This window comes from Phoca vitulina, unplaced genomic scaffold, assembly GCF_004348235.1.
Source record: "Phoca vitulina isolate PV1807 unplaced genomic scaffold, GSC_HSeal_1.0 scaffold25, whole genome shotgun sequence".
Classification (NCBI taxonomy): domain Eukaryota; kingdom Metazoa; phylum Chordata; class Mammalia; order Carnivora; family Phocidae; genus Phoca; species Phoca vitulina.
This window is the reverse complement of record NW_022589728.1, coordinates 4,686,193-4,711,107: the sequence shown is the minus strand read 5'-3', so window position 1 is coordinate 4,711,107 and position 24,915 is coordinate 4,686,193. Positions and strand designations below refer to the sequence as shown.

Here is a 24,915-nt window from a genome sequence, read left to right as displayed (position 1 = left end):
GAGAAGTAACAATGAGAAATTTTCCAGAAATGAAAAAAATCATGAGATTTCAGATTAAGAAAGGTACTGATTCCCAACAAGGACTTAAAAAAGAAATCTGTATCTGGTGCATTATGATCAGAAAATTGAAAGAGATGGAAGAGGAGCAAGATGGCAGAGGAGTAGGAGACCTAAATGTCATCTGGTCCCACGAATTCAGCTAGATAATTATCAAACCATTCTGAACACCTACAAACTCAACAGGAAATTGAAGAAAAGATTAGCAGCAACTCTCTGAACAGAAAAGCCTCCACTTTTTGGAAGGTAGGACGTGCGGAGAAGTGAATCTGAGGCGATATTTGGGAAGATAGACTGCAGGGGGAGGGAGCCTCTGTCAGTCGGCTACTGGCAAGTGATAGAGAGTGGAACACAAAATTGGAATATTTAGAAGTCTGCTCTGCTGAGGGACGACACTCCAGTGGCTAAGTGGGGGGTGGAACCCTCGCTGGGACAGTGTGGTCTCAGGACAATGAGGGTCACAGAAAGACCAGGGGTAACTGAGTGCAGCACAGCTCCCAGGTATTGGAGCAGGGAAGCCAGCTCCAGAGACGAGGAGTGGGGCCTCAGACCTGGGTTGCCATAAACCGTGATCTGCGGCACAGTCAGGCCACTGCTCTTTGGGGAGGGACACAACAAGCGGCAGATCCGGGGAGACTCCCCTTCCTCCCCTGGGAGGAGCAGCACGGGAGTGCACCGTAGGGATCTGCAGGGTTTGGAGACTCCAAACAGGGTCGAGTGCCAGAGATAAAAACGCTTGGTCACAGGCCAGGTGAGCACGGAGTGTGGCCAGAAACAGGGGAGACAGGAGTGATTGACTGCTTTTCTCTGGGGGCTTGCTGAGGAGTAGGGCCCCAAGTTCTCGGCTCCTCTGGGGTGGAGATTGGGAGGCAGCCATTTTCACTCTCATCCTCCAAAGCTGTACGGAAAGCTTGCAGGGAACAAAAGCTACCAAGAGCAAACACAAGCAGCATTTAGCCCAGCCCCCGGCAAGGGCAGGGCAATTTTGCCTCATGCAAAGACATTTGAGAACCACTGCAACAGGCCCCTCCCCCACAAGATCAGCAAGAACAGCCAATCAAGACCAAGTTTACTAATCAATGATAATGGCAGAACTCCAGCAGTAGGGGAATACAGCACATAGAGTTCATGGCTTTTTTCCCCCTGATTCTTTAGTCTTTCAAAGTTAAATTTTTTAATTTTCTTTTTTTTCTTTTTCTATTTTTTTTGAATTTTTCTTTTTCCCTTTCTCAACCAACATCTTATCAATCTCTTTTTTAAAAATCTTTTTTATTTTTCATTTTTAGAGTCTTATTCTATCCCTTCATAGTAGTTAACCTTATTTTTGCTATATATATTTATATATATATAAGTTGCTTATATATATATATATATAAGTTGTTCTCTCTTTAAAATTTTGGGATACAGTTTCTTCTAACAGATCAAAATATATCCTGAATCTCTAGTGTAGGGCTTTGTTCTAGTCCCTGCCTGATCATATTCCCTCCCTTTTTTTTTTTTAATTTCTCTTCTTTTTTCAAACAACTTCTTATCTTATCAATTCCTTTTATAAAATCTTTTATAATTTTCATCCTTATAGTCATATTCCATCCCTTCATCATGTTTACCCTTATTTTTGTACATATATAAGTTTTTCTTTCTTTAAAATTTTGGGAGGCACTTTCTTTTAACAGACCAAAACACACCCAAAATCTAGTGTGTGGCACTGATCTATGCACCAGCCTGATCATATTTGATCATATTCTTCTTTTTTAATCTTTTTCTTTTTTTCCCTTTCTTTCCCTTTATTTTTCCCCGGTTTCAGATCTCTTTTGATTTGTTTAGTTTCTGGGGTCGTTGTTACCCTGTTAGTATTTTGTTCTCTCATTCATCTATTCTCCTCTGGACAAAAGGACAAGATGGAAAAAGTCACCTCAAAAAAAAGAACAAGAGGCAGTACCAACTGCCAGGGACCTAATCAATATGGACATTAGTACGATTTTGGAACTAGAGTTCAGAATGACAGTTATAAAGATACTAACTGGGCTTGAAAAAAGCAGGGATGATACTATAGAAACCCTTTCTGGAGAAATAAAAGAACTAAAATCTAACCAAATCAAAATCAAAAAGGCTATTAATGAGGTGCAATCAAAAATGGAGGCTCTAACTGCTAGGATAAATGAGGCAGAAGAAAGAATTAGTGATATAGAAGACCAAACGGTGGAGAATAAAGAAGCTGAGAAAAAGAGAGATGAACAACTACTGGATCACGAGGGCAGATTTCTAGAGATAAGTGATACCATAAGAAGAAACGATATTAGAATAATTGGGATCCCAGAAGAAGAAGAGAGAGAGGGGGGCAGAAGGTATATTGGAGCAAATTATAGCAGAGAACTTCCCTAATTTGAGGAAGGAAACAGGCATCAAAATCCAGAAGGCACAGAGAAGCCCCCTCAAAATCAATAAAAATAGGTCAACACCCCGACATCTAATAGTAAAACTTATGAGTCTCAGAGACAAAGAGAAAATCATGAAAGCAGCTTGGGACAAGAGGTCTGTAACCTACAATGGTAGAAACATTAGATTGGCAACAGACTTAGCCACAGAGACCTGGCAGGCCAGAAAGGACTGGCATGAAATATTAAGAGTACTAAATGAAAAAAAATATGCAGCCAAGAATACTATATCCAGCTGGGCTGTCATTGAAAATAGAAGGAGAGATCAAAAGCTTCCAGGACAAACAAAAAGTAAAGAATTTGCAAACACGAAACCAGCCCTACAAGAAATATTGAAAGGGGTCCTCCAAGCAAAGAGAGAGCCTAAAAATAACATAGACCAGAAAGGAACACAGACAACATACAGTAACAGTCACCTTACAGGCAATACAATGGCACTAAATTCATATCTTTCAATAGTTACCCTGAATGTAAATGGGCTAAGTGCCCCAATCAAAAGACACAGGCTATCAGATTGGATAAAAAAACAAGACCCATTGATATGCTGTCTGCAAGAGACTCATTTTAGACCCAAAGACACCTCCAGATTGAAAGTGAGCAGTTGGAAAACCATTTATCATGCTAATGGACACCCAAAGAGAGTTGGGGTGGCAATCCTAATATCAGACAAATTAGATTTTAAACCAAAGACTATAATAAGAGATAAGGAAGGACACTGTATCCTACTTAAAGGGTCTATCCAACAAGAAGACCTAACAATTGTAAATATCTATGCCCCTAAGATAGGAACAGCCACTTATATAAGCCAATTAATAACAAAATCAAGAAACACATTGACAACAATATAATAATAATAGGGGATTTTAACACCTCCCTCACTGAAATGGACAGATCATCTAAGCAAAAGATTAACAAGGAAATAATGACATTAAATGACACACTGGACCAAATGGACTTCACAGATATATTCAGAACATTCCATTCCAAAGCAACAGAATACACATTCTTCTCTAGTGCCCATGGAACATTCTCCAGAATAGATTACATCCTAGGTCACAAATCAGGTCCCAACAGGTGCCAAAAGATTGGAATCATTCCCTGCATATTTTTGTACTGCAATGCTTTGAAACTAGAACTCAATCACAAGAGAAAAGTCAGAAAGAACTCAAATACATGGAGGCTAAAGAGCATCCTACTAAAGAATGAATAGGTCAACCAGGAAGTTAAAGAAGAATTTTAAAAATTCATGGAGACAAAAGACAGTGAAAATGTAACTGTTCAAAATCTTTGGGATGCAGCAAAGGCAGTCCTAAGAGGAAAGTATATAGCAATACAAGCCTTTCTCAAGAAACAAGAAACATCTCAAATACACAACCTAACCCTACACCTAAAGGAGCTAGAGAAAGAACAGCAAATAAAGCCTAAACCCAGGAGGAGAAGAGAAATAATAAAGATCAGAGCAGAAATCAACAAAATAGAAACCAAAAGAACAGTAGAACAGATCAATGAAACTAGGAGCTGGTTCTTTGAAAGAATCAACAAGATTGATAAACCCCTGGCCAGACTTACCCAAAAAGAAAAGAGAAACGATCAAAATAAATAAAATCATGAATGAAAGAGGAGAGAGCACAACCAACTACAAAGAAATACAAACAATTATAAGAACATATGAGCAACTATATGCCAGCAAATTAGATAATCTGGAAGAAATGGATGCCTTCCTAGAGATGTATCAACACCCAAAACTGAACTAGGAAGAAACAGAAAACCTGAACAGACCTATAACCACTAAGGACATTGAAGCAGGAATCAAAAATCTCCCAACAAAGAGCCCAGGGCCAGATGACTTCCCAGGGGAATTCTACCAAACATTTAAAGAATAATTAATACTTATTCTTCTAAAACTGTTCCAAAAATTGAAATGGAAGGAAAACTTCCAAACTTGTTTTAAGAGGCCAGCATTACCTCGATCCCAAAACCAGACAAAGACCCCACCAAAAAGGAGAATTACAGACAAATATCCCTGATGAATATGGATGCAAAAATTCTCACCAAAATACTAGCCAATAGGATCCAACAGTACATTAAAAGGAGTATTCACCACGACCAAGTGGGATTTATTCCTGGGCTGCAAAGTTGGTTCAACATCCACAAATCAATCAATGTGATACAATACATTAATAAAAGAAAGAACAAGAATCATATGATCCTCTCAATAGATGCAGAAAAAGCATTTGACAAAGTACAGCATTCTTTCTTGATCAAAACTCTTCAGAGTGTAGGGATAGAGGGTACATACCTCAATATCATAAAAGCCATCTATGAAAAACCCACAGCGAATATCATTCTCAATGGGGAAAAACTGAGAGCTTTCCCCCTAAGGTCAGGAACACGGCAGGGATGTCCACTATCACCACTGCTATTCAACATAGTACTAGAAGTCCTAGCCACAGCAATCAGACAACAAAAAGAAATAAAAGGCATCTGAATTGGCAAAAAAGAAGTCAAACTCTCACTCTTTGCAGATGATATGATACTTTATGTGGAAAACCCAAAAGACTTCACCCCAGAACTGCTAGAACCCATACAGGAATTCAGTAAAGTGGCAGAAAATGCACAGAAATCATTGGCATTTCTATACACCAACAACAAGACAGAAGAAAGAGAAATTAAGGAGTCAATCTCATTTACAATTGCACCCAAAACCATATGATACCTAGGAATAAATCTAACCAAAGAGGCAAAGAATCTGTACTCAGGAAACTATAAAATACTCATGAAAGAAATTGAGGAAGACACAAAAAAATGGAAAAACATTCCATGCTCATGGATTGGAAGAACAAATATTGTGAAGATGTCAATGCTACCTAGAGCAATCTACACATTTAATGCAATCCTTATCAAATAACACCAACTTTTTTCAAAGAAATGGAACAAATAATCCTAAAATTTGTATGGAACCAGATAAGACCCTGAATAGCCAGAGGAATGTTTAAAGCTGGTGGCATCACAATTCCAGACTTCAAGCTCTATTACAAAGCTGTCATCATCAAGACAGTATAGTACTGGCACAAAAACAGACACATAGATCAATGGAACAGAATCGAGAGCCCAGAAATGGAACCTCAACTTTGTGGTCAACTAATCTTTGACAAAGCAGGAAAGAATGTCCAATGGCAAAAAGACAGTCTCTTCAACAAATGGTGTTGGGAAAATTGGACAGCCACTTGCAGAAGAATGAAACTTGACTTTTTCCTTACACCACACACAAAAATAGACTCAAAATAGTTGAAAGACCTCAATGTGAGACAGGAGTCCATCAAAATCCTAAAGGAGAACACAGGCAGCAACCTCTTCAACCTCAGCCATAGCAACTTCTTCCTAGAAACATCACCAAAGGCAAGGGAAGCAAGGGCAAAAATGAGCTATTGGGACTTCATCAAGATAAAAAACTTTTACACAGCAAAGTAAACATCAACAAAACCAAAAGACAGCCCACAGAATGGGAGAAGATATTTGCAAACGACATATCAGATAAAGGGCTATAAAGAACTTCTCAAACTCAACACCCAAAGAACGAATAATTCAATCAAGAAATGGGCAGAAGACAAGAACAGACATTTTTCCAAAAAAGACATCCAAATGGCCAATGGACACATGAAAAAGTGCTCAACATCGCTCAGTATCAGGGAAATCCAAATCAAAACCTCAGTGAGAGACCACATCACACCAGTCAGAATGACTAAAATTAACAAGTCAGGAAATGACAGATGTTGGTGGGGATGTGGAGAAAGGGGAACCCTCCTACACTGTTGGTGGGAAATCAAGCTGGTGTAGGACTCTGGAAAACAGTATGGAGGTTCCTCAAAAAGTTGAAAATAGAGCTACCATACAATGCAGCAATTGCACTACTGGGTATTTACCCCAAAGATACAAATGTAGGGATCCAAAGGGGTATGTGCACCCTGATGTTTATAGCAGCAATGTCCACAATAGCCAAACTATGGAAAGAGCCAAGATGTCCATCAACAGATGAATGGATAAAGAAGAAGTGGTATATATATACAATGTAATATTATGCAGCCATCAAAAAAAAAAAAAAAAGAAATCTTGCCATTTGCAATGATGTGGCTGGAACTAGAGGGTATTATGCTAAGCGAAATAAGTCAATCAGAGGAAGACAAATATCATATGATCTCACTGATATGAGGAATTTTTAATCTCAGGAAACAAACTGAGGGTTGCTGGAGTGTGGGGGGGGTGGGAGGGATGGGGTGGCTGGGTGATAGATATGGGGGAGGGTATGTGGTATGGTGAGCTCTGTGAATTATGTAAGACTGTTGAATCACAGACCTGTACCTCTGAAACATATAATACATTATATGTTAAAAAAAAAAGCTAGTAGGAAAGGAAAAATGAAGGGGGGGAATCGGAGGGGGAGATGAACCATGAGAGACGATGGACTCTGAGAAACAAACTGAGGGTTCTAGAGGGGAGGGGGGGGGATGGGTTAGCCTGGTGATAGATTTTCAAGAGGGCAGGTATTGAATGTAGCACTGGGTGTTATACGCAAAGAATGAATCATGGTACACTACATCAAATACTAATGATGTAATGCATGGTGATTAACATAACATAATAAAATTTAAAAAAAGAAAATGGAAAGAGATAAAATCTTTCAATCTAAGATAATTTTCAGATTACCCACAATGCATAACAATTACACTGACAGTTAACTTTAAACACCAGAAGGTAATTATATATATTTAGTTTGTTAAAGGGAAAAAAATCTAGTTTCCTTCAGTTTTATATTCAGCTAAATTATCTGACAAGTAAAATAAAGACATTTTCAAGGAGTTGAGGCTTACTTGGGGATATTTGTGAAAAGTATTACAAATAAGGAAGATATGATATGCAAGAAGTAAAGGTGAAAACAAAGTATTTTTAAACATGTTGATAAATATGAGTAAACTGAGATTGTTAAAGTATTGACCAAGTTTAAAGTAAGAGAGAAGTAAAATATTAGATGATACTTACAAAAATATTGTAAGGAGAGAGGACATAAATAAATAATTTTTCATGCCTCATTTTTGAATTGTACAATGATATTGACTGGATTTTGAGAAGTCAAGAGGCCTGTTAAAAATTATGATAAAATACTAAGATAAGGAAGAGAATACAATTTTCATACTAAGAGAAGCGAAAGAGTGATTAAAGAAAAATGGACCAATCAACAAAAGGAGAGGAGAGATAGAATTAAAGTAAAGGAATGGCAAAAGACAGAGAAAATGAACAGAATATCTCATCAGAAATAAGCTTAAATACATTAATAAAAACAATGAATGCACAGAATTAAGTAGCCTTTTGAAAGATGTAAGATTGAATTAAAAAATTCAGCTATGTGCTATTTATGTTTATTTAAAACATTATGATATGGGGAGGTGGAAGCTAGATGGGTAAACACATAACAGCAAAGTTGTCTAAATAAAATAAAGGTGCTATATATATCCAGATTAATATCAACCAAAATAAATTTGAAAAAGTTATAATTGCATATCATTAGATCATAAGTGATAAAAGCAACAATTCACTGGGAGATAAGATTCACAAACCTTTGTATACCTAACAAAGTAGCTGTCTGAAAATAAAACAAAATTAAGAGGATTACCAGGATTAATCGGCAGAAAGTCAATTATAGGGAGAAATTGCAGTACTCTTCTCTTAGAAAGAATAAGAACAAAAATTAATAGGAACAACATAGGAAGGCTGGTTTTATATCTAACACATATATCCACTACATAAAAAGCTACACTATGCTATGTTTTCAAGTAACTATGGAATGTTTATCAAAATTGATCACATATAAAGAAACAAAAGTCTCAACTCATAGTAAAGAACCAACTTCATAAAGACCCCTTTTCTTTTAACATAATTTAATAAAATTAGAAATCAACCATTTATTGATGTTTGGAGATTCTTTAGGTTTCTCAGGAGGAGAGTAAAGTGATTACAGTACCTAGAAATAATAATCAAATAATTTTTTAATAAATGATTGAATTCAAAGAGGAGGGAAAGCATTCTAATTGGAGAACGAATAAGTAAAGGCACAGGATGGAAATCAATTATGATTGGATTTAGGAAAGAGGGTAGATCATATTTGTTGGAATAGAGGTTTTACCTATGAGTATAAGAGGAAAAGATTGCAAACAACTGGAAGGCTATGACTTTGGCTTTTAATTTATGATCTTTGAGTGCCACTAGATGTTGAGCAAGATAGTCACAATACTAAAGAGGTTTCTAAACCAACCATGTTTTTCTTACTGTTGAGGTTCTAGATTGTGGGAATTTTGGCCATTTAAAAAAAAATGAAACTGTGGCAAATATTAGTACAATAGTTACAATAGATTACAAACAAGCCTTATAATTACATTCTGCTTATAGTTTTTCACTATATGCCTTCTTATGTGGAAGATATTTTAAATTTATGGGCATAGATGATAACTTATTCATCTTTATATTTCTGGTACCTAGCCACAGGGCCTAATTCTTAGAAAGCACTTAATAAATGCTTGCTGCAATGAATTGCCTTTAATAAATCAAATGTGTTTATTGGCACATTTTCAAGAGAAAAAGGCTAGGTAAATTCTACTTAAGCAAACCTTTGTGTTTTTACATATGATTGCTACTTGGTTTGCATCAAATTGACAATGTGATACATATATTGAATCATGAAGACTTGTTTTGAATTTTTGAAGGAATATCATGATTCATGAGCAAACAACTTTTATCAGTGTAGTGAAGAAGATAGGAACAAAGGGGGAAATAACCAGGAAAAGGAATGGTGCATTTTAAATTTATGGGTGTGATGTGATGCTGTTGGTTTTAAATCATTCTAAAGAGTGAAAATTGGTGAATTCTCTTGCATTGTCTAGTCAGAAGATAGATATCATGTACACATTTGGTAACTTTTGATATTTTAGGAGTCAGTTTTAGAACAAAAATTTTTTTCGCCACATTTGCTTTATTTCTCTGTGTGTAATGTGTGTATGCAACTATTTTTCTCCTCCTCCTCTTCTTCTCCCTCCTTTTTCTTTTGTCTGAATTCTCCATCACATGGAGGCTGAGACAAATGCCATGTTGTACTAGTCTGTCCTTTTACATGACTGCCTCCATGAAGGAAGGGACTGTGTCTGTCATATCATTCCAAGGAGTTGGGAAGAGTTAAATTATAGTTTATTATAAAAAGGATATAACTCAGGAACAGCCAGATGGAAAAGATGCATAGGGCACGGTATGTGGCGAGCTTCTATGCTTTCTGAATGTGACACTACCTAAATCTCTATGTGTTTACCAGCTCAGAAGCTCCTGGAACAAATTTTAAGGAAACTAATTCATCTTTGGAAAAGGTGAAATTCCATTATTGCTGGCATGTTCCTTTGCAAGTAGGCTTATTTGGGTTCAAGGTTAGATGATTTTAGAATTGTGTTTAAAGTAATTCATTTAATACTAAATAAGACTTTTGAATTTGTGCACTTATAAAAAAAAACAAAACATGTTTTCTGATGTTCATTGCATGCTCCTGGCACTGAGTAGTTGTGGCAGTCTATATTTACAGGAATATCTAGGATGTAGTTTCTTATGCTTTGCATTGCTGGCCTTTCAAAAGCAATATAGTTTTTCCTAAAGCTAATCTCTTCAAAAATAGCAACTTGAAGTTCTCATTGACTAACTGGTAGTTCTTAAAATTAGGCTTTTCAGTGGGCGAAGAAGAACAGATTGCGTCTATCTGTCCTGTCTTCTCTTCTGCTCCGCTCTAAAAGAATGGATGTGAAATTTGGCCATTATGTGCCTCTTTATCCCTTGTGATGAAAACTGCTGAATAAGGATGGTTTCTCCATCTCTTTAATTTAACATGCTTTAGTTTTTACATATATGAAAAGATGAGTTATTACTCTTCAGTGTTGGCACATTTTTAAATTAGTAGGACAAATGTTTATTTGGAAGCCATTTGCTTTGTAAAACAAACAAATTATAAAAGAAATAAATGAAATCCTCTCAATGGGCTTTTTCCTCTATTAAGGGTGTTATTGATGGGTGACATATAGTAAGTGTTTAATAAATACCTATTGAGTGATGAATGTATGTTGGGGGAAATTTTTTATGTTTAATATTTTTATAGTACTAAGCATACTCATGTGAACATCTATATTCCTCCTCACACATGATTATTCAGTATTTTTAAAGGGGAAAAATACTCTGGTAAGACAAAAAAATTCTGTTGAAACTTCTGACATATATTTATGTGTCAGTAGCTTTGCATTTATTGCTAAAGATAACCCAAAAAAACCACATTACTGATGTCTGAACTTTCTGGATGATAATCTTCACTACTGTGCTCAATGGATATTCCATTTCAACTGATAAACAGCATTTTTCTAGTATCTCCAAAATGGTCCAGTTCAGTTAAGAGGGCCTAATCTCCAACAACTGGGTAAATGGGTGTGCTTATTTAATGCCATGTTGTATAATTGTCCTCGGCTTTGAGCTATGTTGCCTTGAATATGAATATTTCCCTACTCCTCAACAAAATATAAGTGCATACTGAATGACTCACAGAAAAGAGGTGGAAAGCTTACATATCACCACCTGATGATTCCACTTTTTTAAAAAATAGGAATTCAGAGGTATAACAATGTGCTGAAGTATATTTCATATTGGAGAGATGCTTCAGTGTTCAAATTCATGCTGCCTTGGAAAGCCAGACATTTAAACCTCCTTCCTTTCTATCATGTCTTGACTTGAAACCTGTGTTTAGGATACAATCTCAGAAAAAGGAAGGGGCTACTAGGATTTAAATTAAAATGATCTGAATTATTAAGACAATTTAGAAATCAACAAGTTGATGTAAATAAAACATATTTATAAGGTACTATATTTTCAGTCTTGGTGTTTTCAATATGATTAGGATTCAATAATATGTATGTAAAATGTGTATTTCCAGCCACTCATTGGATTTGGAAGATGATACTCGACTTAACTTGTTTGATGATGGGACACTCATGATACGAAACACTCGTGAGTCAGACCAAGGTGAATATCAGTGTATGGCCAGAAACTCAGCTGGGGAGGTCAAGACACAGAATGCCATGCTCAGATACTCCAGTCCTCCAGGTACAACATTTTCCCCCCCCCGATTGAACTTAATGTATATGCATCAGTTCTCCATAGTTATTTGCACTAGAAAATGACTTCATATTGTTTCTTTAAGGTATGGAATGCTTAAAAGTGAAACAGTTGCCATTGTCTATCACTTCCTAATTTTTTACAGAAACTTGAGGTTTTTTTCTCCTGAAGTTTATTTTAATTTCTTGCCTTAGTTCTATTCTTTTCTAGTCACAATAGGTGCTGTCCCAAGGCTGTCATTGTCTTTTTGATTACCCATCCAGCTTCCTCAGAAGATGACCCAGCATCCTCAGAGGGAATCAGTGGTACCTAGGCAGGATTATCAACCTTTCTAAAAAATAATTTAATTATTCAGTCATAATTAATTCACCCAACACATATTTATTGAATGCACACTGAGCTAGCCGTTGAAGATTGTATAGTTAACAACCTATGCTCCTTTAACTTTCCAGGAGCTTTGCTTTGCCATAATTTCAGTGGCTTAACAGACACAATAGCCATGACAGATTTTTTAGTAATATCATTATCAGGAAGGTGATGGAAATAGTGAGACACTATGTCTTACTTTACTGAGTCTATAGTCTATTAGGTGATAGCCATAATTCAACAAAATGGTAAGTTTTATGATGGATAAGGAAAGGGGATAGAAGCAGAAAGGATAGTTGTGTGCTGGTAAATGTTTGTTTGTTTGTTTAGTTATTTATTTATTTTTAAAAGATTTATTTATTTATTTTAGAGAGAGAGAGCACACCTATGCACAGGGGTGGAAGGGGCAGAGGAAGAGGAAGTGAGAGGGTCTCACGTAGACTCCCTGCTGAGCACATAATCCAACGTGTGGGGGCTTGATCTCATGACCCTGAGATCATGACCTGAGCTGAAATCAAGAGTTGGACACTTAACTGTGAGCCATCCAGATACCCCACTGGTAAATGTTTAAAAACTGGCTCTGGGGGTGAGGGCAAAGCCCCAATTTGCAGTATTTGCCAATGACTGACATGACATCACTGAATTTGGAGTTAGGAAGAGATGTGTAGTAGTACACCATTGCATAGTATTTCCACCATGCAGACACAATAATCTCAAGACCTTAGATCATAGTAAAATGCAAAATAATTAGAAGCGGTAAATGTCAGAATTTATCTTTGATATTAATGAGATTTATTTAGTTGTAAGTTTATGTAATTTAATTTTTAATAATGGCTATGCTTAACAGTCAGTTTGAAAAATTCCAAAAATTTGATAACTGGCTTTCCAGAGCCAGCTCCAACAGACCCCTGACAGAGGAGGAGCACTTAGATCAGACTTGGAGATCTGTGTTCATTCATGGAAGGATTTTCCAGGACCAGTGACATCTAAGCTGAAAGCAAGAAGTAGAAAACAGCCAGATAAATAGGATTGAAACCTTATCTTAGTAGAAAGGGCAGTAAAGGTAGAGAGAGCAGCGCACATTCAAGACATGAAGTTCTGGATGTCTGGATGATACAGATGAAGGGTTGGGAATTACATGAGATTTGATGAATTGTAAGGCAGAGTTGAACATTCATGACTGTACTCTAAGTGTTTCAAAATTAGATTTCTCTTTTACAAAGAACTCCCAAGCAGCAGTTTGGAGGACAAGCAGGAGGACAGAGTAAGGTGAGGAGGTCGCTGCATCGCTGTGGTGACGATGCAGAGGAGAGTAGTGACATTGGCAGTGATGGAGGGAATAGAGAAAACATCCCTGAATGAAGCGTTATTCCAGGAGAAATAATACATTTGAATCAGAGATTGACTGAATATGGGAATTCCTTACAGAGTTTGTCAGTAATTTCTGATTGGCAAACCCACTAGCTCCTTCCAAAGTGTCATTCACTTTGCCCTCCAGGTCAAGCCTGACACTGCACACTGGAGTATTCCTACTTTGACTTCTGGGCACCACTTCCTCCTGATCCTTTCTGAAGGTCCTCTCCTTCTTTCCCAAGGCCTTCAGCCTGCCTCAACTGTGCCATTCCTCACACCCTCCCCACCTGCTCTTTGTCCATTCTGCCTGCCCTAACCACATTTCTTCTTCCTCCATTGAGCTCTCCTTGAGTTTTAAAGCAATTCCCAAACATCCAACTTGAGTAATTAATGTACACTTCAAAGATTTTATTGCTGGTATCTTTCCTGAGATTTAGCTTGATCTCACTACTGTCTTATTGTTCATTTTCAGTATATGTGCTGCCGAAGTGAGCACTATTGTTCATTTTCAAATGTAAATTTTTTGTGTTCCTCAAGCACATTCACCTGCACTCCATCTTACATTTTCCATCACTGTTGATATTATTATCTTCCCAAAACTTCAGATTCAGCCTCCATTGCTATCTTGTCTTCATCAAGTCTCTAGAAATTTGGTTCCAAGATGTATCAGATTGTCTTCCTTTTCATTTCCACTGCCATTGATTCACTTCAAAAACCTTTCATACCTCAATTATTATAACAGTTCTTTCCATTTCTCTATAGCACTTTATACCTTACTGTAATATAATGATTTCCAAGGTATGTTGTAGTTCTTCAGATTATGTGGTTTGTCTTCTGTCCTTGTAGCTAAAGCATAAGCTTATGAAGAAAGGGGTATCCTGTGCATCTTTGTATCTTTCCAACATCTAGCATTTTATCTAACTTAAGGCATTCAATATTGTTAAAATTAAATTAAATCTTGCTTGTTGAATTAGATTAAATAAATTTATCTCTACTCTTAATGGTATATTCATCTCAGAAATTAAGGAGCCCCCCAAAATTAGACCCAGTAACTAAGCATGTTTAACATACTCATAAGTATTTAATTTCTGCTTGAGATTTCCAGAAAAGATGAAACTGTTATGAATCAGTGAGTGGAACACTCCATATGGAAGTCTAAATTTTGTATTTACAAGGATACTTAGCAAGTCAATTTGTATTATATTTGGCTGAAAGTGACAGAAAATTTGATGAGAAATGGCTTAAACACGGTGTGTGTTTGTGTGTGTGTGTATGTGTGTGTGAACGTGTGCACATGCACACCTGGGAATGTGGTTTATTTGTATACCACAAGCAGTGCAGGAGTCTGGACAGAGCTGCCACATTAGCCCAATGCTCCAATGATATCTTTCTATTCTTCAGTCCTTTGCATTGAGACCTTTTTCTCCATTTCATAATTGTCACCTCGTGGCCCAAGTTGGCTCTTGTAACCCAGACTCATGCCTGAGTGCCAGGTAGCAAACAGGAGTAAAAGCAATGACTAATTAGACTGTTCTTTTATATGGGAAGGAAACTCTTCCAGGGACGTGTGCCTACATCTCACTGGTAGAACTGTGTCACATGGATACCCTTAACTGCAAGAGAGTTTGAGAAGGCTAATTTGAACAGTTAGCCCCTAAAATAAAAAATAGGTGGGCACTAGCAGTGTCTGTGATGATGGCATCAAGGGAAGCAATCTATTAAAAAAAATTGCACGTTTATATCAATCTAGATTTAAGACCCAAATGTTTTAGATTTGACTGTTTGAGAATTTAATGTATGTATATAATATTTTAGTATAAAGGCATTTTGAAATTGACAAAAATTTTAAGAACCTCAATGTAGAGGGGTGCCTGGGTGGCTCAGACAGTTAAGCGTCTGCCTTCAGCTCAGGTCATGATCCCCGGGTCCTGGGATCAAGCCCCAAGTCCCAACCCTCTGCTTGGTGGGGAGCTTGCTTCTCCCTCTCCCTCTGTCTGCCACTGCCCCGGCTTGTACTCTCTCTCTCTAATAAAAAAATAAAAAAATCTTAAAAAAAAAACCACAATGTAGAATAAATAAAACTTCTTAACTGCTACTGGTTGTATTTTGTTTTGTTTTTCTCTTTCCTTTAGCCAAGCCTAGTTTTATAATCCAGCCCCAGGACACAGAGGTTTTAATTGGCACCAGCACAACTTTGGAATGTATGGCCACAGGCCACCCACACCCCCATGTTACTTGGACTAGGGGCAGTGGAGAGGCCCTGGATGGATCCAGGCACCTGGCTACTTCTGGAGGACTATACTTGCAGAATGTCACCCTGCAGGATCATGGTCAATTTACCTGTCACGCCGACAATAATCAAGGCTCTGTTGAAGCTACAGCAAACATAATTGTACAAGGTATGGGAGCAAGGGGTCATGATTGAAATGTTCATGCTGCCACATTCAGAAAATTATTTTTCAACTTAAAAAAATAATGTCATGTAAATCAGTGAAGAGATTTTTGTATTTGCCATTTATTTTTGACATAATAGAATTTTCAAAACTAATCTGCTTCATATTAAAACTTGGATTTTTTTTCACTTCAGTCTTTATCCAAATGTTATAATCAACCATTAGCAACAAAAGAGATGAAGTCATTTGGCAGCAAACTGTCAAAAGATATTTGTGCTTCAGGATACTTCACAGATGTAGGAAAGACACTTCAGATATGAAAGTGAAAATGCTGTGCCCGATGTTCATAATCACTTACCAAGCTGCCTGCTAACATAGCTTAGGACTATGCTGATGGCTCTTACGGGCCTGGGCTGGGTAACAAAAGCAGTAATAAAACTATTCTGGACACTATAAATAATTTATATGCATGGGCATGTAATCCTGTTGTAAAGAACTCATGTTTTTCTGCTCTGCTTTTGTTCTGAACTGGGCTGCCTTTCCCTGTCTGTTGTGGTGGTTGTGTGTGTGGGTTTAGGTGCATGTGCATGTGTGAGCACAGATACTCAATACTCCTTGTGGGCTAAGAGGTTTAGTTTTGTTTTTTTTTAATTATGTTATGTTAATCACCATACATTATGTCGTTAGTTTTTGATGTAGTGTTCCATGATTCATTATTTGCGTATAACACCCAGTGCTCCATGCAGAACATGCCCTCTTTAATACCCACCACCAGGCTAACCCATCCTCCCAACGCCCCTCCTCTAGAACCCTCAGTTTTTCAGAGTACATCATCTCTCATGGTTCATTTCCCCCTCCGATTTCTCCCCCTGCTATCTCCTTCTTCTTCTTCTTCTTTTTTAAACATATAATGTATTATTTGTTCAGAGGTACAGGTCTGTGATTCAACAGTCTTGCATGATTCACAGAGCTCACCATAGTACATACCCTCCCCAATGTCTATCACCCAACCGCACCATCCCTCCCACCACCCACCACTCCAGCAACCCTCAGTTTGTTTCCTGAGATTAAGAATTCCTCATATCAGTGAGGTCATATGATACATGTCTTTCTCTGATTGACTTATTTCGCTCAGCATAACACTCTCCAGTTCCAGCCACGTCATTGCAAATGGCAAGATTTCATTCCTTTTGATGGCTGCATAATATTCCATTGTATATATATACCACTTCTTCTTTATCCATTCATCTGTCGATGGACATCTTGGCTCTTTCCACAGTTTGGCTATTGTGGACATTGCTGCTATAAACATCAGGGTGCACATACCCCTTTGGATCCCTACATTTGTATCTTTGGGGTAAATACCCAGTAGTGCAATTGCTGGATTGTATGGTAGCTCTATTTTCAACTTTTTGAAGAACCTCCATACTGTTTTCCAGAGTGGCTGCACCAGTTTGCATTCCCACCAACAGTGTAGGAGGATTCCCCTTTCTCCACATCCCCGCCAACATCTGTCGTTTCCTGACTTGTTAATTTTAGCCATTCTGACTGGTGTGAGGTGATATCTCATTGAGGTTTTGATTTGGATTTCCCTAATGCCGAGCAATGTTGAGCACTTTTTCATGTGTCTGTTGGCCATTTGGATGTCTTCTTTGGAAAAATGTCTGTTCATGTCTTCTGCCCATTTCTTGATTGGATAATTCGTTCTTTGGGTGTTGAGTTTGATAAGTTTTTTTTAGGTTTTGGATACTAGTCCTTTATCTGATATGTCATTTGCAAATATCTTCTCCCGTTCTGTCGGTTGTCTTTTGGTTTAGTTGACTGTTTCTTTTGCTTTGCAAAAGCTTTTTATCTTGATGAAGTCCCAATAGCTCATTTTTGCCCTTGCTTCCCTTGCCTTTGGTGATGTTTCTAGGAAGAAGTTGCTGCAGCTGAGGTCGAAGAGGTTGCTGCCTGTGTTCTCCTCAAGGATTTTGATGGACTCCTGTCTCACATTGAGGTCTTTCAACCATTTGGAGTCTATTTTTGTGTGTGGTATAAGGAAATGGTCCAGTTTCATTCTTCTGCATGTGGCTGTCCAATTTTCCCAACACCCTTTTTTGAAGAGACTGTCTTTTTTCCACTGGACTTTCTTTCCTGCTTTGTCAAAAATTAGTTGACCATAAAGTTGAGGTTCCATTTCTGGGCTCTCTATTCTGTTCCATTGATGTATGTGTCTGTTTTTTGCCAGTACCATACTGTCTTGACAATGACAGTTTTGTAATAGAGCTGGAAGTCCGGAATTGTGATGCTGCCAGCTTTTCTTTTCTTTTTCAGCAGTCCTCTGGCTATTTGGGGTCTTTTCTGGTTCCATACAAGTTTTAGGATTATTTGTTCCATTTCTTTGAAAAAAGTGGATGGTATTTTGATGGGGATTGCATTGAATGTGTAGATTGCTCTAGGTAGTATTGACTTCTTCACAATATTTGTTCTTCCAATCCATGAGCATGGAACGTTTTTCCGTTTCTTTGTGTCTTCCTCAATTTCTTTCATGAGTATTTTATAGTTTCCTGAGTACAGATTCTTTGCCTCTTTGGTTAGATTTATTCCTAGGTATCTTATGGTTTTGGGTGCAGTTGTAAATGGGATCAACTCCTTAATTTCTCTTTCTCCTGTCTTATTGTTGGTGTATAGGAATGCCTGATTTCTGTACATTGATTTTATATCCTGCCACTTTATTGAATTCCTCTATGAGTTCTAGCAGTTTTGGGGTGGAGTCTTTTGGGTTTTCCACATAAAATATCATATCATCTGCAAAGTGAGAGTTTGACTTCTTTACTGATTCGGATGCCTTTTATTTCTTTTTGTTTTCTTATTACTGTGGCTAGGACATTTAATACTATGTTGAATAACAGTGGTGATAGTGGACATCCCTGCTGTGTTCCCACATTGAGAATGATAATCATTGTGGGTTTTTCCTAGATGGCTTTTATGATATTGAGGTATGTAGCCTCTATCCCTATACTCTGAAGAGTTTTGATCAAGAAAGGATGCTGTACTTTTCAAAAGTTTTTTGATTTGCAGATGTTGAACCAACCTTGCATCCCAGGGATAAATCCGACTTGGTCATGGTGAATAATCCTTTTAATGTACTGTTGGATCCTATTGGCTAGTATTTTGGTCAGAATTTTTGCATTCATTTTCATCAGGGATATTGGTCTGTAATTCTCCTTTTTGATGGGGTCTTTGTCTGGTTTGGGGATCAAGGTAATTGTGGCCTCATAAAACAAGTTTGGAAGTTTTCCTTCCATTTCTATTTTTTGGAACAGTTTCAGAGTAGGTATTAATTCTTCTTGAAATGTTTGGTAGAATTTCCCTGGGAAGCCATCTGGCCCTAGGCTTTTGTTTGTTGGGAGATTTTTGATTACTGCTTCAATGTCCTTAGTCGTTATAGGTCTGTTCAGATTTTCTATTTCTTCCTGGTTCAGTTTTGCTTGTTGATACATCTTTAGGAATGCATCCATTTCTTCCAGATTATCTAATTTGCTGGCATAGAGTTGCTCATAATATGTTCTTATAATTGTTTGTATTTTTTTGGTGTTGGTTGTGATCTCTCCTCTTTCATTCATGATTTTGTTGATTTGGGTCATTTCTCTTTTCTTTTTGATAAGTTTGACCAGGGGTTTATCAATCTTGTTAATTCTTTCAAAGAACCAGCTCCTAGTTTCATTGATCTGTTCTACTGTTCTTTTGGTTTCTATTTCATTGATTTCTGCTCTGATCTTTTTTATTTCTCTTTTCCTTTGGGTTTAAGTTTATTTGCTGTTCTTTCTCCAGTTCCTTTAGGTGTAGGGTTACATTGTGTACTTGAGACCTTTCTTGTTTCTTGATAAAGGCTTGTATTGCTATATACTTTCCTCTTAGGACTGCCTTTGCTGCATCCCAAAGATTTTGAACAGTTTTGTTTTCATTTTCATTTCTTTCCATGATTTTTTTTAAGTGTTCTTTAATTTCCTGGTTGAACCATTCATTCTTTAGTAGGATGCTCTTTAGCGTCCATGTATTTGAAATCTTTCCAATGTTCCTCTTGTGACTGAGTTCTAGTTTCAAAGCATTGTAGTCTGAAAATATGCAGGGAATGATTCCAATCTTTTGGTACCAGTTGAGACCTGATTTGTGACCTAGGATGTGATCTATTCTGGAGAGTGTTCCATGAATTCTTCTACTACTAGAGAAGAATGTGTATTCTGTTGCTTTGGGATGGAATGTTCTGAATATATCTGTGAAGTCCATTTGGTCCAGTGTGTCATTTAAAGTCTTTATTTCCTTGTTGATCTTTTGCTTAGATGATCTGTCTATTTCATTGAAGGGAGTGTTAAAGTCCCCCACTATTATTGTATTGTTGTTGATGTGTTTCTTTGCTTTTGTTATTAATTGCCTTATATAATGGCTGCTCCCATGTTAGGGGCATAGATATTTACAATTGTTAGATCTTCTTGTTGGATAGACCCTTTAAGTATGATATAGTGTCCTTCCTCATCTCTTATTACAGTCTTTGGTTTAAAATCTAATTTGTCTGATATAAGGATTGCCCCCCCCCCCCAGCTTTCATTTGGTGTCCTTTAGCATGGTAAATGGTTTTCCACCTCTTCACTTTCAATCTGGGGGTGTCTTTGGGTCTAAAATGAGTCTCTTGCAGACAGCATATCGATGGGTCTTGTTTTTGTATCCAATATGATACCCTGTGTCTTTTGATTGGGGCATTTAGCCCATTTACATTCAGGGTAACTATCAAAAGATATGAATTTAGTGCCATTGTATTGCCTGTAAGGTGACTGTTACTTTATGTTGTCTGTGTTCCTTTCTGTTCTATGTTGCTTTTAGGCTCTCTCTTTGCTTAGAGGATCCCTTTCAATATTTCTTGTAGGGCTGGTTTTGTGTTTGCAAATTCCTTTAGTTTTTCTTTGTTCTGGAAGCTTTTGATCTCTCCTTCTATTTTCAATGACAGCCTAGCTCGATATAGTATTCTTGGCTGCATATTTATCTCATTTAGTGCTCTGAATATATCATGTCAGTCCTTTCTGGGCTTCCAGGTCTCTGTGGATAGGTCTGTTGCCAATCTAATGTTTCTACCATTGTAGTTTACAGATATCTTCTCCTGGGCTGCTTTCAGGATTTTCTCTTTGTCTCTGAGACTCTTAAGTTTTACTATTAGATGTCAGGGTGTTGACCTATTTTTATGGATTTTGAGAGGGGTTCTCTGTGCCTCCTGGATTTTGATGCCTGTTTCCTTCTCCAAATTAGGGAAGTTCTCTGCTATAATTTGCTGAAATGTACCTTCTGCCCCCCTCTCTCTCTCTTTCTTCTTCTTCTGGGATACCAATTATTCTAATGTTGTTTCGTCTTATGGTATTGCTTATCTCTCATATTCTGCCCTCGTGATCCAGTAGTTGTTTATCTCTCTTTTTCTCAGCTTCTTTGTTCCCCACCATTTGGTCTTCTATAGCACTAATTCTTTCTTCTGCCTCATTTATCCTAGCAGTTAGAGCCTCCGTTTTTGATTGCACCTCATTAATAGCCTTTTTGATTTCGACTTGGTTAGATTTTAGTTCTTTTATTTCTCCAGAAAGGGTTTCTCTAATATCTTCCATGCTTTTTCAAGCCTGGCTGGTATCTTTAATATCATCATTCTGAACTCTAGTTCCAACATTGTACTAATGTCCATATTGATTAGGTCCCTGGCAGTCGGTACTGCCTCTTGTTCTTTTTGTTGAGGTGATTTTTTTCCATCTTGTCATTTTGTCCAGAGGAGAATAGATGAATGAGAGAACAAAATGCTAACAGGGTAACAACGTCCCCAGAAAATAAACACTAAACAATCAGAAAAGACCTGAAACTGGGGGAAAAGAAAGGGAAAGAAAGAAAAAAGAGAAAGATAAAAACAAACAAAAACAAAACAAAACAAAACAAAAAACAGAATATGATCAAATATGATCAGGCTGGTGCATAGATCAGTACTATACACTAGAGTTTGGGCGTATTTTGGTCTGTTAGAAGAAAGTGCCTCCCAAAATTTTAAAGAAAGAGAAACTTATATATGTACAAAAATAAGGGTTAATACTATGAAGGGAGGGAATATGACTGTAAAGATGAAAATTATAAGAGATTTTATAAAAGGCATTGATAAGATTAGAAATTTGTTGAAAAAAGAAAGAAGATTTAAAAAAAAAAGGAGAGAATGTGATCAGGCAGGAGACTAGAACAAAGCCATACACTAGAGATTTAGGGTATATTTTGATCTGTTAGAAGAAACTGTATCTCAAAATTTTAAAGAGAGAACAGCTTATATATATATATATACCAAAAATAAGGGTAACTACTATGAAGGGATAGCATATGACTCAAAAACTGAAAAATAAAAAAGATTTTTTAAAAAAGGGATTGATAAGATGTTGGTTGAAAAAGGGAAAAAGAAAAATTAAAAAAAAAAAAAAGAAAAGACAGTTAAAAAAAAATTAACTTTGAAAGATTAAAGAATCATGGGAAAAAAGCTGTGAATTCTATGTTCAGTATTCCCCTAGTGCTGGAGTTCTGCCGTTCTCATTGATTTTCAAACTTGGTCTTGACTGGCTATTCTAGCTGATCTTCTGGGGGAGTGGCCTGTTGCCGTGGCTCTCAAATGTCTTTGCCTGAGGCGGAATTGCCCCGCACTTGCAGGGTCCAGGCTAAGTTATTTGCTCGGGTTTGCTCTTGGGAGCTTTTGTTCCCTGCAAGCTTTCCCTACAGCTTTGGAGGACGATAGTGAAAATGGCAGCCTCCTAATTGCTGCCCTGGAGGATCCGAGAACTCGGGGCCCCACTCCTCAGTGAGCCCCCAGAGAACAGCAGTCAGTCACTCCCGTTTCCCTGGTCTCTGGCCACACTCTGTGCCCACCTGGCCTGTGACCGAGCATTTCTATCTCTGGCACATGACCCCATGTGGAGTCTCCAAGCCCAACAGATCCCTGCAGTGCGCTCCCATGCCACTCTTCCCAGGGGAGGAAGAGGAGTCTCCCCAGATCTGCTGCTTGTTGGGTCCCTGCTAGAAAAGATCTGACTGTGCCGTGGATCATGGTTTATGGCAACCCCGAGCTGAGAGCCCACTCCTAGGCTCCGTCTCAGCAGCTGGCTTCCTTGCTCCGATACCTGGGAGCTCTGCTGCACTCAGGCACCCCTGGTCTTTCTGTGACCCTGAGGGTCCTGAGACCACACTGTCCCAGAGAGGGTTCCACCCCCCCACTTAGCCACTGGAGCAACGTCCCTCAGCGGAGCCAACTTCTAAAAGTTCCGATTTTGTGCTCTGCGGCTCTACCACTTGCCAGAAGTGGCCGACGGAGGCCCCCTCCCCTGCCGTCTATCCTCCCGAATATTGCCTCGGATTCACTTCTCCGCATGTCCTACCTTCCAGAAAGTGGTCACTTTTCTGCTCAGAGAGTTGTTGCTATTCTTTTCTTCGATCTCCTGTTGAGTTCGTAGGTGTTCAGAATGGTTTGATCCCTATCCAGCTGAATTCCTGGGACTAGACGAAATCCACGTCTCCTACACCCGGGCTAAGAGGTTTAGTAAACATCAGAATATAAGTCTTATTGGAGTGATGCCAAAAGTCCTGTTGTACCCAAAACCGGTTTTCATTAGCTGACAAGCATACAACAATTTATAGTGATGCATTTTAAGGGCTTCCTGCAGCCATGAACATTATAATTTACTTAAGACATAACATATTTGCATAAGATGTTACCAAGCAAAAAACCAGACCCTGGGAAACATAGAATGAAAACAGTTTATTTTTTTATTTTTATTTTCTTAAGATTTCTACATAAGTGAGAGAGAGAGAGAGGGAATGAGTTGGGGGGAGGGGCAGAGGGAGAAGCATCCTCCCCTCTGAGTAGGGAGCCTAATGTGGGGCTCCATCCCAAGACCCTGGACTCATGATCTGAGCTTCCCAGGACCCTGGGATCATGACCTGAGCCTCCTAGGGCCCTGGGATCATGACCGGAGCTGAAGGCAGATGCTTAAACGACTTGAGCCACCCAGGCACTCCATGAAGACAGTTTTGAAACATGGAGTTGGGGCAATTTTGGGGCTATGAGTACTGGCTTCTGGGGAGCAGAGGAATCGTCCCACTAGAAGTCACAGTTCTTCATCCATCCTGGGTTTTCAGCATTCGGTAAATGTTTTCCAAGTTGTTTTTGCTTAACATCAACTCTTTAAGTAGCAATAGACCAACAATTCCTTGTTTCCATTCATACGTCTGAGGAAAACATTGTGTTTCCCCTAGAAATGTTAATACCATGATAAACATTTTCTATGTGCTACAAAGGTGTAGAAATGAATTTTTTTCTTGATGTCTTTGTTAACTCCTGGGGGAAATTACTTTTAAAGGACTCAAACATTATTTTTAGACTTTCCATATGTCAGGATTGAAAATGCTTCCAAAGAAATAGTATTTGGGGTCTTTTTTGCTTGCATTATTTTATATTTAATATCTGGTGTTTAGAAGCATAATGCCTAATTTCACTCCCACAGGCTCCTTTATTTCATACCGATTTAATCTTCTGTGTCTCAGCTTCTTGTGTTTAGTTTTTACTTCTATTTTTTCATCTGCATCAGTTCACGTCTAAGTGAACTCTGACATTTATGGTGCTGTTCATTTCTCATACCACAATGCACTAACGATTTCTTTTTACTAGGCAGTTTGCACTGAAATTGCCACCTGATTATCTTTTGTCTCTTGCAACTGTGTAGTTGGGTTACTTGTAGGTCTATGTGTCGAGATTTTTAATCGGTCTTGATGTGGTCCATTAATCTTTTGATACATTTATAAAAGAGGCTTCTTTTATTTGCCTAGTGCATAGACTAAATATTTTAAGATGTACCCTTTCTGTGTCATCTTAACAGATGTTCTGTCAATTTTCTTTAGTTCTTTTAACGTCTATTTAAGCCAAGAACACAACTGCCCACAAATTAATTTCCTTCCCTAGACTGCTTGAACAAATGATAAAATGAAAAAGAAACAGCTTCAATGAAAGGTGTGAATCACAGCACGGGGCACTTAGATGAAAGGGCCTATAGTTACCAACGATGTAAATAAAAATGATTTTTTGTATGAGG

General features: G+C 37.9%; 1 protein-coding gene across 1 annotated transcript in view; it reads left to right on the top strand.

Moving 5' to 3' along the window:
• PXDNL (peroxidasin like) overlaps positions 1–24,915 on the top strand; it is a 453,123-nt gene that overhangs the window by 300,296 nt on the left and 127,912 nt on the right. The window contains exons 9-10 of the mRNA XM_032421891.1: positions 11,494–11,663; positions 15,527–15,793. Of these exons, the coding sequence (XP_032277782.1) occupies positions 11,494–11,663; positions 15,527–15,793 (437 nt within the window). The remainder of the gene's footprint in view (positions 1–11,493; positions 11,664–15,526; positions 15,794–24,915) is intronic.